This window comes from Loxodonta africana, chromosome 10, assembly GCF_030014295.1.
Source record: "Loxodonta africana isolate mLoxAfr1 chromosome 10, mLoxAfr1.hap2, whole genome shotgun sequence".
In the NCBI taxonomy this organism is placed as follows: domain Eukaryota; kingdom Metazoa; phylum Chordata; class Mammalia; order Proboscidea; family Elephantidae; genus Loxodonta; species Loxodonta africana.
The window spans coordinates 71361153-71378055 of NC_087351.1; the positions used below are offsets into that span (position 1 = coordinate 71361153).

General features: G+C 39.5%; 1 protein-coding gene across 2 annotated transcripts in view; it reads left to right on the forward strand.

Moving 5' to 3' along the window:
* The window catches only part of DAAM1 (dishevelled associated activator of morphogenesis 1), a 199467-nt gene that overhangs the window by 137205 nt on the left and 45359 nt on the right, over nt 1-16903 (forward strand). For both annotated transcript variants that reach the window (XM_003408683.4, XM_023546213.2), the window contains exons 5-15: nt 1666-1760; nt 3787-4120; nt 4887-4997; nt 5109-5212; nt 6390-6456; nt 6849-6966; nt 7400-7538; nt 7816-7874; nt 11089-11276; nt 11814-12116; nt 12615-12722. In XM_003408683.4, coding sequence (XP_003408731.1) covers nt 1666-1760; nt 3787-4120; nt 4887-4997; nt 5109-5212; nt 6390-6456; nt 6849-6966; nt 7400-7538; nt 7816-7874; nt 11089-11276; nt 11814-12116; nt 12615-12722 — 1626 coding nt within the window. The remainder of the gene's footprint in view (nt 1-1665; nt 1761-3786; nt 4121-4886; nt 4998-5108; nt 5213-6389; nt 6457-6848; nt 6967-7399; nt 7539-7815; nt 7875-11088; nt 11277-11813; nt 12117-12614; nt 12723-16903) is intronic.

Here is a 16903-nt window from a genome sequence, read left to right on the forward strand (position 1 = left end):
AATACGTTGCTGTGAGTTTGTGTAATTAATTTTGGGAACAAGGGGTGATATTCATAAAAGCCTTGATTCTGAACTGCAGATTCGAAGTGATTACTTAAGAATCTAAACTAGTTCAGCTGTGCCATGGGAGATTAAATCTACTTTGCTGGATTTGTGCTGAATTTTCCAGTGGTTGGGTCTCACTGAGCCGTGATGGAATTCATTGGCTATTTCTGCACACAGCTTCTTCTGCCATCGTCCTCTGGTGACAGCTGTCCAGGCACATCACCAGCAAGAGGACAGCTTGAGCAGAAACAATAACATGTTAAAAAAACAAAAGACCCTACAGACTTTTATTTCAGTTCTCCTAAAGGATACTGATGTATTCGTTTGCTTAGGACTCTACGTAAGGTCGCTGTGAGTTGGAATCGACTCCACGGCAGTGCAGTGGGTTTTTCTACCCTCCTCATTGTGAGGTCAAATTTAGGTCTTACTTATGTAATACTGATACTGTTGATTAAAGATACTAGTAAAGAACCAATTTTTTTTTTTTTTTCAATACAGTCATCTGGATCTGTTTCCCAAACAAGCATTTTATCAGATTTGGTAACAGGTAATAAAATTAAGACTAGGTGAGCATGTGATGAGATTGAACTGAAGGAAAAGGCTAGTAGCTCTCTATGGGTAGAGGCTTCTGAGAGCATAGACTTGGGAATACTTTTGATACAACTCGGTTATCGTGGAAGGAAAGGGAATGGAAAAGACTTTTTTGTTTGTTTTGTTTTTTTCTTTTTTGACATCTATAGACCTTACTAGCACTCATGATTTTATAAACACACTCTACTCTTGAGCTAAATCTATCACCTGAGATCTACTTACTCAGAGCCTTGCTCCTCAAAGCAAGGAGCTTGTGAAATGCAACATCTCAGTCCTCACCCCAGACATACCCAATCAGAACCTGCATTTTAACAAGGTCTCAAGGTGATTCATTGCCACAGGAAAGTTTGAGAAGCACTTCTCTAGCAGATCCCTGGGTGGGGTGCTGCTTACATACTCACAAACACACGTGTGCACACACACATGTCCATATCCTGATTTCCACAGGATACTGAATTATTTCTAAAAGTTAAGCTTTTTATTTTGAAGGACTTGTCTATCTTAGGATCAGGTCAATTTAATTGTTCCTCTTAAAAAAATACTTTGAAGTAACAAAAACCTCTTGGTCTTGATTATACTTTGGCTGATGGATGGGAGAGGCAGAGTGGGAGGGTTGCTCCCTGCTCCTCTGTTTGCTAGTGTGATTAACTTTAATTGCCAGAACGTGGTTTTCAGGTACAGGTCTAACTTCCTTTGCATCAAATATTAATAGTGATATCTACATCAGAGTGTAGTTATAGAATACTTATACAAACATTTAGGTAGTAATCTCTGCTCATTAAGATTTCTAAACATTTCCTTAAAGCCTTATTTTAAATTTGAAAGAAATTATTTGTAGTAGAGACAATGAATATATGGAATTCTTGGTGCTGTTTCTCGACATTCTGACTTATTAAGCATAGATTTATTATTTGCTTATTCGTATCAAAAGTGATAATAGCATGTAATGTGTGGACTTGTTTGTACGTTAAAACAAAACAAAACAAAAATCTAGAATTCGAGGAAGTAACTTCAGTTATCTCTCCATAGAGAAAATCTCTGCTGGCTTTAGAGAAGGAAGAGGAGGAAGAGAGAAGTAAAACTATAGAGAGTTTGAAGACGGCACTAAGGACAAAACCAATGAGGTAGTTCTTTTTCTGGGCTGTATGTAGTTGTATTCTGTCTTCCCTTCCCCTCATTCTCATCCCCTTCCACTTCCCATTACCCATTCTCTCCTCTTGTATTTGCATACTTGGTTTTTTTTTTGGTCAATAGCCAAATCTTCTAAGAAGTCTTTAATTAAAAGCATGCAGTTGAGCCATGAATGAAATACTTTAATCACGGACCATGCAATAAATTGATTTCTTTCAATAAAAAGATGTGTACACACGCACTAAGATGACTAAAATAAAAAATAAATAAGAAGACAGACAATAACAAGTGTGGGTGAAGATGTGTAGAAATTGGAGCCCTCATTCATTGGTGATACAGGTATAAAATGCTGCACCCACTTTGGAAAACCATTTGGTAGTTCCTCAAAATGTTAAACATAGAATTGCCATATGACCCAGGAATTCCATGCCTAGATATGTACCCAAGAGAAATGATAACATATGTCCACAGAAATACTTGTACACAAGTTATTATATTCATAATAGCCAAAAAGTGAAAACCACCCAAATGCTTATCAACTGATGAATAGATAAACAAAATGTGGTATATCCATGCAATGGGATATTATTCAGTCATGAAAAGTAATGAAATAACTGATACGTGCTACAATATGGATAGACTGGCTAAGTGAAAGAAGCCAGTCACAAAGGACCACATATTCTATGATTCAGTTTACATAAAATGTCCACAATAAGCCAATCCATAAAGACAGAAGGTGGGTTAGTGATTGCCAGGGGCAGGAGGTAGGGGAAAACAGTCTTTTTGGGGGGGGATGAAAATGTTCTAAAGTTAGAAAGTGGTAATGGTTGCATTAAGTCAGTGAATATAAAAACCACTGAATCGGGCACTTTAAAAACTTAAAATTGAGGGGTTTTTGTATATGAATTAGATCTCAGACTATTATTTTTAAAATAGCAGGCTTTCTGGCAACAGTGATTCATTTCCTCTCTGATAATCTGCTTGCTCCCACTGTGAGCCTCCTACACCTTCATTTTCTATTAATGCTTCTAGGTTTTGGTGGGGTCTTGGGCTGTTTACAGGTACATTTCATTAGCACAGGTGCTATGAATGAGGCCAACTGGTTAAACCAGCTTGGCTATATCTGGGTCATATGATTGGGTGAAATGACTAGAAAATAAATATTCCCTTCCTTGATTTGACTGTAAAATGTAAAAAAAAGTCTACTGATCCATCAAAAATACTGTGCGGTTGTATGACAGAGGCATTTCAGCTTATCCTAACTAGATCAGTGTTTCCCTCAATGCGTTCTGACTGTTGGATGTTAATGGGTATCCAAGGCCAAATAAGTTTGGAAATTGCTAGAGTAGTCAAACAGGTTACATGACTTCCAAACTTCTCAGAGGCTTTAGCGTGCAGCTGTACATTGTGAATTATTCTCATTGATTTTACAGCTAAGTGTTAAATAAATGTTAATAAAGTTAGTTTCAATAATGAAGTATTACTTTTACCAGTTTTTATATGTTTGGATTCCATGTAGCATGTCATACAAAAGAAGGGTTTTACTACCAAGAAGTTTAGGGATACAGGTTATCATTTGTTTGACAAGCAATATCCTGGAGTTTACGGCCGCCCTTTGACTTTCATTGGTGTGGTGTCTGGGTCAGTGGCCAGCACATAGGTATATGGGAACTGGATGCTACAATAACAAGGGATCAGCAGATGACTTTAATCTAGGATAACAAAGGTTTTCTGAGTATGCCGTTACTCCTGATTTTCTGTGGTGCATGTGGTCTGTTCATTGGTTCTTTATACCAGTTGAGGTGTATTGACCTCAAATGGAAATTTTCTCACGATTCTGGTTAGACCTGACCCTGTATTCTATGCCAGGGAAGAGCCAGGGATTTGAGGAGACTTCACAACGAAAGCCTTTTGATGTTTCAGGGACTAACCCCAAACTTTTCCATTAAGGAATATTAGAAAATTCCAAAGTGACTTCAATCTGATACATTTTATTTAACCTTCTTCTCCTCATGACAGGTTTGTAACCAGATTCATCGACTTGGATGGCTTGTCATGTATTCTCAACTTTCTAAAGACCATGGACTATGAGACCTCAGAGTCTCGAATACATACCTCCCTCATTGGATGTATAAAGGCGCTAATGAACAATTCTCAAGGTCGGGCTCACGTCCTGGCTCATTCTGAGAGTATTAACGTAATTGCTCAGAGTCTGAGCACAGAGAACATTAAAACAAAGGTGGCTGTGCTGGAAATCTTGGGCGCTGTGTGCCTGGTTCCCGGGGGCCACAAGAAGGTTCTGCAGGCTATGCTGCACTATCAGAAATACGCCAGCGAAAGGACCCGCTTTCAGGTGGGTGCACCCTCACGCTTCTTCACTCATGCCTCCTACCCAGTGCCTTTCCTGGCCCCGAACAGGACCTTAACTTGAGATTCCTTCTTGTGATTACTCACACGGAGACGTCAAACATTTCCTTCCTCTTCAGTTTTAGCACCAGAGAGTAGAATATACTTTCTATAGTTCATCAATCTGGGCTTTTGGATTTCCTGAACTTGAAAATATGGCCCTGCTTACTACATGTTTTATAGCACACATCTTTGGAATCTACTAAATGAGATTGTTCCCAAAAGATTTCTAGGTTGCTTTTCTTCTTTTAGGATCAGTTTGAACAGTGAGATCATGTCACTGTGTTTTTACTTAAATACGAAAAGCAATGAGTTAATGAGGCACAGTCTTTTGTACTTTGTATACATGTATATGTGGACATATATGATGGACAAATTTTGAAAGTAGAGTTTTTAGGACTAATCTTTAGGAAGAAATGAAAACTTTCTGTGAATTAGTATAATTCTGACTTAAAAAAATAACCAAACTTGTTGCCATTGAGTCAATTCTGACTTATAGTCACCGCATAGGACAGAGTAGAACTGCCCCATAGGGTTTCCAAGGAACAGCTGGTGGATTCAAACTGCCAACCTTTTGGTTAGCAACTGAGCTCTTAACCAGTGCAATTTTAAAAATGAATTTATGAATATAGAAAAAAAATGAATAACTAAGGTTAGTAATGATTCTGTCCTTTGTTTTCTTCTTTTTTTTTTTTTATCTGTATCCTTGATAGACGTTAATTAATGACTTGGATAAAAGCACTGGGCGGTATAGAGATGAAGTGAGCCTCAAGACTGCCATCATGTCCTTCATTAATGCAGTGCTAAGTCAAGGCGCAGGAGTGGTAAGAACCCCTGTACTACAAGTTTTAAAATATATCATCAAAAATTAATTTTTTAAAGTAATAATTAACTAAAAACCATAAATGTATATTTTATCACCCTTTTACTTTCAGGAAAGTTTGGACTTTAGACTTCATCTTCGTTATGAATTTCTGATGTTAGGAATTCAACCTGTAATAGATAAGTTAAGAGAACATGAAAATTCTACGTTGGATAGGTAAGTCAGACTGTCACGATCTGAGATAGTTTAGCTTTTTGATGTGGTGTAGTACAACCAAGTGCCAGCCCGTGAACTTCCTGTGGCCTGTCTGTAACACACTAAGGAACTCAGCTAACAATGTTGTCACAGTAGGGCTTTCTCGATGAAGTAAGTAGCCCATTGTGTAGAGAGCTTACCATGGGTTTTAGCATTAAACCTAATCCATATCCTAGATCTGCCTCTTACTTCCTGTGTATCTGTATCCTTGATAGACGTTTTCTGTAAAAAATAGTAACGGTGATGATGAAGGTGATGGCTATCTTTCAGGGCTGTTGTGAAATTAAATATAAAATGTATAGAATCACTCCATACTTTGACAGGCATTCTTTGAATGTAAGTTTTCATATTCCTGTTCATTTGCTCTTGTTTGCAATCACTTTACTATTTCTAAGATGTTCTACCAGCTCTCAGACCTCTCCTTCTACCACTCTTCTTCCTCATTCACACTCTCAAGCATGCTCTCATCCTTGATATTCTATGAACATACCAAACATAAGCTTACCTTTGCCTTGCGTGTTTTATATCCTCAGCATCCAAAGATCTTCCCACAGATGTCCAAATTGCTCTTTCCTTTATTTCCTGCAGAGAGGCCTTTTCCAATCATTGTGTACACATCACTCACCTCACTGCCCATCGTTCTCTTTTCCGTTCACTCTGATGTATTTGTCTTTATAGAATTTATCATGCCTTGTGTGTAGAATATATGGGAAGGGCTCAAATATTTGAATGAATAAATGAATGGCATAAACATTTCTTTTATGATCTTTAATTCAGCAGCTAATCATATGGCATATGGTTTTGTTTTTCCAGAAAGGGAGTCTTGAATGGAATCTGGACTTCTTTGTTTTTGTATTTGATAGACATTTATTAATTTATTGTCTAGTACGTGCTGGGCATTCTAGGCTTTTAAATTTTTCCTTTGTGTGAAGATCTCATTTCATGTAGATAATGTCTTTTTTCCTTAGAAAGAGCACAGTTAAGTGAAGGCTTTAAAATTTTGTTGTCTTATTTCTTTTAGAGATATCTCTGAGAATTAAGGAAAGGCCTTAGTATTAATGTCCAGAATCCAGATTCCTACTCTCCTGTGTTTATAAGATCTTCTACTTTTAATAACTTTTCTTTAATTATCTTTCAGGCATTTAGACTTTTTTGAAATGCTCCGAAATGAAGATGAACTAGAATTTGCCAAAAGATTTGAACTGGTACGTATGCTTGCAATTATTCTGATACAACTCATTAGCTCATGGAAGTATCCTCTGGAGCCCTGGTGGCACAATGCTTAAAGAGGTTGGCTCCTAACTAAAAGGTTGGCAGTTGGAATCCACTAACTGCTTCTTGGAAACCCTATGGGACAGTTCTATTCTGTCCTATAGGGTCGCTGTGAGTCAGAATCTACTCTAAGGCATCGGGTTTGGTTTTTTGGTTAATATGTGTTGTAGAATTGTCAAGGACCACTGTAACCAAACAGCGAAATCAAAGTTCTATTCTGCTACCTAAGTGGCAGGATTAGTTTCTGTTTACCTTGGATTTACTTACCTTGGGGGAATCGAGGAACTTGTATGTTTGACTTAGATTTCTTTTTCATATGAAATAGGTTCACATAGACACAAAAAGTGCAACTCAGATGTTTGAGCTGACCAGAAAGAGGCTGACTCACAGTGAAGCTTACCCTCACTTCATGTCCATCCTGCACCACTGCCTCCAAATGCCTTGTGAGTATGTTTGGGATTTACATTTGTGTTGTTGAAAGTTTGGACGTCGTCCAAAGAGCTCTGTTTTCTGAACAGTGTTGATTAGATTGGGTGTGGACCGAGGGTTCCAAGCTTTGGTTTGGTGACAGCTCAGTGTGTGTCTCCACAGTTTGAAGGAGTATTGTGAACCCCTTAAAATGAAATCAGTCATAATTAACTTCTATTTCAAAAACAAATATATGTCTTACAACACATTTAGAAAGGGGTAGAGAGTGCTTCTCAATCAAATAAATGATCATCGCATGCCAAATTTCCAGACACCTTGGGAAGCCTTGGTGCAGGCATTGTAAACATTCTCTGGTTCTGTGTCTCCGAAGGGTGAGCACTATTGCAAAATATTAATCCTAGTTTGGAAACAACTTGATGTTTTTTCCACCACTCTTTTCTTTTGTAGATAAGAGAAGTGGAAACACTGTTCAGTACTGGCTACTGCTAGATAGAATTATACAGCAAATAGTTATCCAAAATGACAAAGGACAAGACCCTGACTCCACACCTTTGGAAAACTTTAACATTAAGAATGTCGTACGAATGTAAGTTTCTTCTTATTTTGCTGTCTGTGAGATATAAGGCATTTATTTTACCTTACTTCAACATAGCAGCTGGGAAAACTGACATGGTCTAGAGGTCAAACATGAATTATTATATATGCACACATAATATAGCTAAGTAACATCTGAGTTTAAATTGTTTTCAACCTTGCTGAGGATTTTTCTCTGCAGTAGAATTTTTTCTATACCTAGGGAGCCTGCACTTAGCAGTTGGACCTTTTTGTCTTTTGTAATGACTATTCTTTTAACTATTACACAGGTTGGTTAATGAAAACGAAGTTAAGCAGTGGAAAGAACAAGCAGAAAAAATGAGAAAAGGTAAATGATGAGGCCCTGACAAGAGGCCCTGTTATTGAGTGACCCTGAGATTCCTGCTTTCTGTATATTACGGAAATTTGCATTGATGTTTCTCACTGAGTTTAGTGCATCAAATGGCCTTTCTTTTTTTATGTCTTCAGGGCATTTTGCACTGCCTTTTCTTGAATCAGGCTATTTCAGTTGTCACGCTGATGCCCAGATGTTTTATCCTCTTATCATAATCATGTAGAATCTTCTGAAAAACTTGTAATATGTTATTCAATATTCATAAATTCAGACTTTCATAACAAGTAGTCATCCCAACCCTCTTCCTGACCCACAACTGCTCTTTAAAAACATATTAGGTTTTAATAAACACGGTAAGGGACGCTAGGGACTACTCAGCACTGTCTGTGATATTTTAAAAGAGAAGCTCAGGAAGCTTGGTTTTAGCAGCCTGATCCTCCACATGCCCTTAATTTGGCACCAGTTGTAAATAAAGAAATCGTGCAGAAAATCACTGACCTTTGCAGATATTTGTGTTACGAAACATTAGCAGGCCAGCTATTGGTGAGTGTTTGCACATATCTTTGATGTTTCTGCTCAGTGACAAATGACAGCAGGGACATTTGTGCCCTTTGCTGTGCCAGCCACTCACAGCAACGGATACAACGTTCCCTCTTCCTTCAAAATACTGGCAAATTAAGTTGGCCCCTTTACGAAAACAATCATACCCTACCCCAGGCGCTATTCTTTGACCATGCTGGCTAACTGACTTCCTTTTCCTTGTCCAAGTTACTCAGTCAGAGTCAGTGGAACACAATAGCACTCAGCCCCATATTTCGTGTGCTGGAAAGAGGTTCCAAGAGATGCCTATGCATTTCCTTTTCTCTCATCACACCTGTCCTTTTCCACTGAGCTGAAAAGTGGGGCCATTACTGAAAAGTTACCAAGCGTGAAGTTGTTATGAGTTCCTCCTATGAATTCAGATTGCTCTCACATCTGTGAGGTCTGCACATGCATTTTTACAAACAAATCCCAGAAACTGCTGTAGAAAGAATAGAAACACTGACTAAAAATTAGAGTAAAGAGAGGTTATACCAAAAAGGAGATTGTTAATGAGTGGATATTTAGTGATAACTCCAGAGCATGAACGCTCAGATATGCAAGTTGAGTAGAAATCTTAGGACATAAGCATTGGGGTCATTCACTCATTCATTCAGTGATCAGCTATTGAATGCCTGTGTTTGTCAGGTACTGTGCGGGGCTCTGGGTCTGATTCTTCATTCTGGCCCCCACTGACTCTGGGTAAACTAAGTCACATCCTCTTTTCCTCCAGTAACCTCCTCTGTAAAATGAGGATTAGATCAAACTCACAGGGTTGTTGTGAAAATTCAGTGAACAAAAAGAGACATGAGTAAACAAAAATAGGGACTTTAGCATAGTGCCTGGCACATACTGGCTGCTCAATAAAGGATAGTGACTGTTATAGGATTTAGGAGGTTGAGATGGCACAAGAGAAAATGACTGAGGTCACTGAAAGGGACAGGATGGTTTAAAGTGAGGTCATGGGTAGAGTGTAGAAGAGAGATTGTAGATAAAATTAACTCTTCTTTGAAAACTGAGGTAGCAAAGTTGTATTAAAAGAGACACATGTTGACAAATTAGTCAAAGGGTGGAGAGTGAGGAGGCAGGAAGTTCTATGGACCTGAAAGGTAGACTGTATTTGGGAGAATTTTCTTAGTGCAGTACAGCCAGTAAGTGCTCAATAAAAACTCAGTAAATGGTTGTCATTTGTGGAGAAAGTCCTTTAGGCTAGAGTTTGCCAAATCTGGCAGTACAGCAGGATCATCTGAGGCGCATTTGAAAACCAGAGTCTGAAGCTCTGTCCTGACCTACAGAACAGACTCTAGGGGTGGGACCAGGGGGATTCTGAAATGTTAAAAACCCCTCAGGTGATTCTGAGGCACAGGCAGATTTGGCAGAGGCTAATGACCAGTGATGGAAGGGAAGTTCTTAATCTTATAATTGTCAAAGAGGAGTTAAATGGGAATAGAAGAAGGAAAATGGGATATAGTAAAGTAGTTTTTAGATGACTCTGAAGAGGCCAGAGAGGACGAAGTCAGAGTAATAGAAGTGGGTTGGTGGTTGTCTCAGTGTCAGGCTTGGTATTAAGATTCAAGGATTTTAGTGGTTTGACCCCATCTCTGCAAACTTTGATTTGTGGAGAACACAGAAGAGGGGAGACAGAGAAAGACTTTAAATGCAGTATCAAATTCAGTAAGAGAAACCAGCTTGTATAGCTCTGCCCCAGTGGACTATATCTCTAGTGGATTTAACATAAAAAGAATAGGAATTAGGGCCAAGTATTTGAAGTAAAAATCTGCAGCTTAAACTTCATTCGTTCTGTTTTCCAAAGCTCATCATTTCGTATCACTGCTAGAGTCAGCAAGCATATACTCCTTGACAGTGTGAATTGGAAATGCTGTTCCATTATAGCAAAACTGGGGAAGTCAGTAAAACTAGAGTTGAGAGTTAATTTTTTTTCCCCGAATTACCATGATTCTCATGGTCAACTAAAACTACTGCTTTTAAGGTATTTAAGATATTTAAGAGATGATAACATTTGCCTTCACACGTTTTAATAAATATTTGCCTGAAGCATAAAATGCTTCAAATCCAAGTAGCCTTCCGAAGGGGAATGGGAAAAATGACTCCGTGTTGGGACAAACACTGGGTCTGGCAGCAGCTCTTCCTCACAGTGAGAGATCCTCCTTTCCAGCCCTTCTGCTCTTCAGACGCAAGCCAGCAAAGCTAGCTAGTAAAAGCTGGACTTCCCCTGTCCCTCATTTGTAATGAGGCGCTTTTAATGCTCATTTTCCCTGGTGTTGCTAAACGGGTCATTCTGTGACAGGATTCTGAATTAAACAAGCACCATTCTCCTCGACATCTGGTTGCTGAAACAAACCCTTGTTTCATTTTTAAAACTATGACTTTTTGTTCTTCAGCCTTTTGCAAAATGTAGCTAATAAAAATTGTTCATCTGAAGCCTCCCTCCAAGCATGAGCACCGTTTAGACTGCGAGTCGCTCCCCTTGCTGGAGAAGAGGGGGAGTATTTACCTAGTAAAGGTCCACACAATCTCTCCCATCAGCCCCAGTCCATTTTCTTTTGAGAGAAAATGCTTCAGCTTTGAAGACTCTCCTGATTTCCCATCCATTTGTTTTCGTGCGTAGAACACAATGAACTGCAACAGAAATTGGAAAAGAAGGAGCGGGAATGTGATGCCAAGACACAAGAGAAGGAAGAGATGATGCAAACCTTGAATAAAATGAAAGAGAAACTTGAAAAGGAGACGACTGAACACAAGCAAGTCAAGCAGCAGGTGGCGGACCTCACTGCACAGCTCCACGAGCTCAGCAGGGTGAGCCGCGGGCCGGGCCGAGGGCGGGACTTCCGGTCGGTCGGCAGCTGCCAAGGCCTCCCCCTGGAGCGCTTCATCCTTAAGTTGACAACTTCTCACGGGGGAGTGGGGTCTGAAACGCCTGATGTGATTGATGACAGTGAGACTTGGTCACTCTGTGATCACCTAGATTAGGTAGCAGAGGGGGTTTGGAGTGTGCATTTTAAACACAAATCCTCTGAAGTGATCAATAGAAATCACATTAACTTCTTAAAAGGAAGTCTGAGTTCATGAAAACCAAACTGCATGATACAGAAGGAAGTGAGAGATACGCAAATGCTTTGAAATTAAACACTAGACTACAAATTCAAAGGAGTGATGTAATGGAGGCCACAAAGGCCCTCAAAGTCCACTTGACTTACTTACTGGTCCTTTAAACCTACGTTCTTAGAAGTGTGAATTTCTCTATAATACACATTTTAGGCAGAGTTACAAACCCAAAATCATAGAATGAATTACTTCTTCCGTTGATCTCCTTTTCTATTTTTGCCTTTGCAGAGGGCCATCTGTGCTTCAGTCCCAGGTGGACCCTCACCTGGAGCCCCAGGAGGGCCCTTTCCTTCGTCATTGCCAGGGGCTCTCCTTCCTCCTCCTCCTCCCCCACCTCTACCAGGTGGACTGCTTCCTCCTCCACCACCTCCCCTCCCTCCAGGTGGCCCTCCACCTCCCCCAGGGCCCCCTCCTCTAGGTGGGGGGATCATGCCACCTCCTGGTGCTCCACTGGGTCTGGCACTTAAGAAGAAAAACATTCCTCAACCCACAAATGCCCTGAAGTCCTTCAACTGGTCTAAGCTGCCTGAGGTAAGCCATTTGTTCCAATCTCTCCTGTAATGGATAGATAGCATCAGCAGCTCATTTCATTCTCTCACTGAAAGGGAGAACAGTCCTGGCTGTCAAATGATTTCATTTTCTATTATGGAATCAGGGATCTCACTAGCTCAAGTATTTGTGACAAAGCTTCTGAAATAATGACACATGGTTTACACAAACCAGCTCACTTGAAGCATCTGGTAAAAACCAAAAAAAAAAAAACAAACCCAGTGCCATCGAGTCGATTCCGACTCATAGCGACCCTACAGGACAGAGTAGAACTGCCCCATAGAGTTTCCAAGGAGCACCTGCTGGATTCGAATTGCTGACCCTTTGGTTAGCAGCCGTAGCGCTTAACCACTACGCCACCAGGGAGCATCTGGTAGAATGAATAATTTGGGACAATGGCATGTATGTATGTATGTATGTAACTATGTTCTCTTTTGGTATAACTATAAACTTTAGCATTTATTAACTTGATGTTTGCAGAACAAACTGGATGGAACAGTATGGACTGAAATTGATGATTCAAAAGTCTTTAACATTTTAGATCTTGAAGACCTAGAAAGAACTTTCTCTGCCTACCAAAGACAACAGGTAATAATGTGCCCTCCAGACACTAAAAAGTAAAAAGGATGTCATTGTGCATGATCTCTGGGCCATCTGTCATTGCCATGATATGATAGACATCTTAGGTCTAGGCGTTTGTCTGCCCTGGTATGTTCCTGAAAAGCAGGATGGTATGTGTGTCTGTGTGTCCATCAGTGTGTGTACAAGTTGAAGATACTATGAGAGCGCCTTGTTAGGGGGCTTCATACACTGATGTGTGTACGAGACTTTGTCTCTGTTGGTGTATGGAATTCTGCATATTATAATCACTTGTGCCTAGTCAAAATGGGTCACCAGGAGAAAACAATAGTGGGAGAGTAATCTTACCCTAAGAATACCGTGCTCAGTCGTTCTCTTAATCTCTAATTTGTATTGCCACCTCACGTGTTTGTTTCTGAAGCCATTTTTGTTTATCTGATGTTAAAAATAATAACAATAATATCTAATGGTTTTTATCAGAAGTGAAATGTTTTTAGAAGTAGATGGAGGGTGCAAAAATAGGTAACACACTTCCCCTGTCTTAATGAAGCTCATAGTCTAGTAGGGGAGAGAGCTATGTAAATAAATATTATAATGTCATGTAACAAGTATGAACCAAACTCTGTAAATGATAAATTATGTATGTGCATAATGGTGTTGAGTCGATTTCCATGGGTATAATAGAAGAATAAAAATAAGCAATCTAAAATGTTAAAAAAGAAACAACGAAATTGATGGAACCTTTAAAGGTATAACCAGTTGCCATTAAGTCAGCTCCGACTCATAGTGACCCTATAGCACAGAGTAGAACTGCCCCATAGAGCTTCGAAGAAGCATCTGGGGAATTCGAGCTGTCGACCTTTTGGTTAGCAGCTGAGCGCTTAACCACTGAGCCATCAGGGCTCCTTTAAAAGTATGGGGATTGATAAGTGAATATAATTTGGCAGTTATAAAGAACCTGCAGAGAAAGTTTTTACTCTGTGTTATGAACATGATATAGATTCAGAAATAGGGTTGCAAATGTTGCAAAAGTGTGGAGATGGCAGTGACACAGAAGAGGAGGGAATCCAGTGAAGTTATTGAAAAGGGAGCAAGGATTTCATAATAGGAGCAAGAACATCTGATTGAGTGCTTGCTGACTATCCACGTTGATGTAATCAAGTAGCAGTGTCACGCCTGAGCCCAGGGCCAACCTGTGTAGTACTTCACACTCCTAAGAAGGGCATCTTGGGAGAGACTCTTAAGGCCAAAAGAGGTCACAGCAAGGCAGCTAGGCACAGGGAGTTTCAGAAGAACAAAGAAAGGTAAAGTGGGGTCCAAAGCAGCCACTGGGAAATCAGAGACCTGGAGAAGGAAAAGTTGAGTCCAGGAGTGCGAGAGGAGAGATTCTTGAGGATGACTGAGAGAGAAGAATGAGGAAGGGAGCAGAGTGCATCTTAAACAGGAACTCACGGATGCCAGGAATGTGCACAGGGGCTTTCCTCGGGCTCAGCTCCTGCGTGAATCATGTCTAGGGTGGAGCATCCTCAGACAAGCAGCAGATTTCCTATTCTGTTTTGGCCTGGCTCCGTTCCCAAGCAAAAGTGCCTCAGAAGAGAAATGCTGAGCACCGAGGCAGAAGACGGACCAAGGCTGAGGGAGAAACAAAAGCTGAGGGTTATTTTGTTTTGTTTCTAATGGTCTTTGTTTATCTAAAATGAAAAAAAGGAATTACGGTGTTCTTTAGCCAGAATATTTTCCTATAAGAGAGGAGAAGCTCTGCAGTGCCTTTAGTGTTACTTTTTTTTTTTTTAATTAAATCAGAATGTTTTTATTGACACATTTTCTAAGTAGATAATCATATCAGCAACTTCTTTTTCAATGTTTATATAAATTACTTCATTTTCTTATCTAATTACTTTTGACCATACTTTTTTCTTAATTTTTTTCCCCTAAATTTGTCTTTAGTGCTATTTAAATAAACACAAAATATAGTGGATGCCTGCCATGTTGGTATGGACACTAAAACAGGACCCCTCAGCTGGGGTCCCTGCAAGGATGAAGGCAAACTTGTGCAATGTTACACATATCAAAGAAAAGAAAATGAAAGGAAGGTATTTTCCCATGGAAAGCAAGACACTGGCTTTCAGGGGAGAAACAGAGGGTATATACTTAGAGCTTTCATACAGCAGGTGCTCAGGACCAGACCCATTCTTGATTGGCCACAGCATGCCTCCTCTGTCCCTGCTGTCCCAGGAAAATGTCCCCTGAGCATAGACATGAAGCCTTAGGACATTTTAAACAATTTTGTGGTAGATTACGAGAATTTTCTGACTTGGTTACACATCTTATTGATTTCCCACTTCAATTTCAGTCACTAATACTGATCCATTCTAGTTGCCTAAAATGGAGGTTTGGGAACTTAGAGAAGTAAATTAAAGGAAGGGAAGGCAGCAGCTATTCCCAACGATGCTATTCAAGTCTGAGCATGTGGGTCGTGTTTATTATGAAGACAGGTGGTTAAATGAGTCAAGTTTACAAGACTCTTAATTAACTGGCTTTTAGCAGAAGGTGCAGTAGGATGCTGCCAAAATGCTGTGGGAGAAATAATGTAGACAGTAGTCAAGAGCTCTGAAAGGAAGGGTTGCAGAAATCCTAGCAATTGGGTAATTGTCTCCTAGCAACCAATCACTGTTTAAGTAAATCAGGAGTCACCCAGTCAGGATAGACCAGAACATTTCAGTTGTACTTAACATTAAGTAGACTTGTAAGTAAGAATCAGTTGTGACCATATTTTCAATAACACTTCCTGAGGAGAAATTTCAACACACCTTCTCAGCTTGAGTAATTCAAGTAGGTCTCCCTTCTTGGTATAAGAATTTGACATGAGATTTTTTTAAACCATAAATACATTGCCCAAATGAGGCTATTTGAGCCATTTTATTGTATTTACTCAATGTCAAAGGGTAGAAAATAGAATGATGTAGACATTTTAGAAAGCTTATGTAGGGCAGAATGAAGGAAATAGGTGCCTATCATTGAATGTCCCCTAGTCTCATGACTAACGACAACATCAAAGACCTATGCATTTTTATTTCAGTCTTGGCAATACATTATATAATATCCTCACACTTGAACTGCTCTCTTTTCCATTCCCATCTGAATACTGGGAAGCTATTTTTTTCCATGGCGCCTCGACTTTCCACCTTTTAGAGGTATGAAACCCTGATCAAACTCTCTAGACCTCAGCCATTTGTTTGGCCACGTAAATTACTCAGAGAGGTAGTGAGGCACGTGAATACCATTACCTGCATGTATGTAGCAGGAATACTACATAAATAAGATTTTGAAAAAAACCTCAGCAACTGTCGGGTTAGTATCATTTTGGTGAACACTAAGCAATGATGCTTAGGGGACATATATACACAAAATATGTCTGATTGATTTGAGAAAATTTATAGCATTAAAATCAAAACAGATATTTGTACTGTCTGCTTTGTATTCAAGGTTGTATATGAAAGACTTCAAAGGACACAAATGTATTAAAACGTTGCACAGGCCCACAATGTAACTCACAGCCTAAAAGCAGAGAGGACAAAAATCTGCAAATAAGTACAGTACAGGACTAAAAGATGATAATCGGTTTAAGTGTCCTTTACATTCCTGGTGCTGAGTATGATATACAGAGTTGCCAATCTCATCGAGCCTAAAATTTAGTTCCCAAAGAGCTCTTGTGCTTATTTTCTTACTTAATCCCGATTTAACACCAACTCTATGAAGTATGATTCGTATTTTACAGGTGACAAAAACATGGTTTAATGCGTTCAGTATCCCAACAGATGGCAGAGTCAGTTACACTGTTCTCACTGGTGCTTGGTTTTATTCATCATGAATGTCAAGCTTTGTAGAAGATTTTCTTTGACTCTAATTTTAAGAACAGGACCACTCCTATTCAGAATTTTTTTCTTTCCCCAGTATGGGTATCAAAGGTGTGCAGAGCTGGTTATGTAAGTTTACGTGCCCATGAAATGGAATTTAATACTGTGCAGTCATTCCCATACTCACATTCCAAAAGTTGATTTGAAAGTCAATTTCTTGAATCTCAGAACCTCTTTGCTCATTGCAACTACATTATATAAGCTTTCCACCCACAAAAGAGTTACTTTATTATACAATATAGCACATTATATAGTAATACTATCTCAGATACA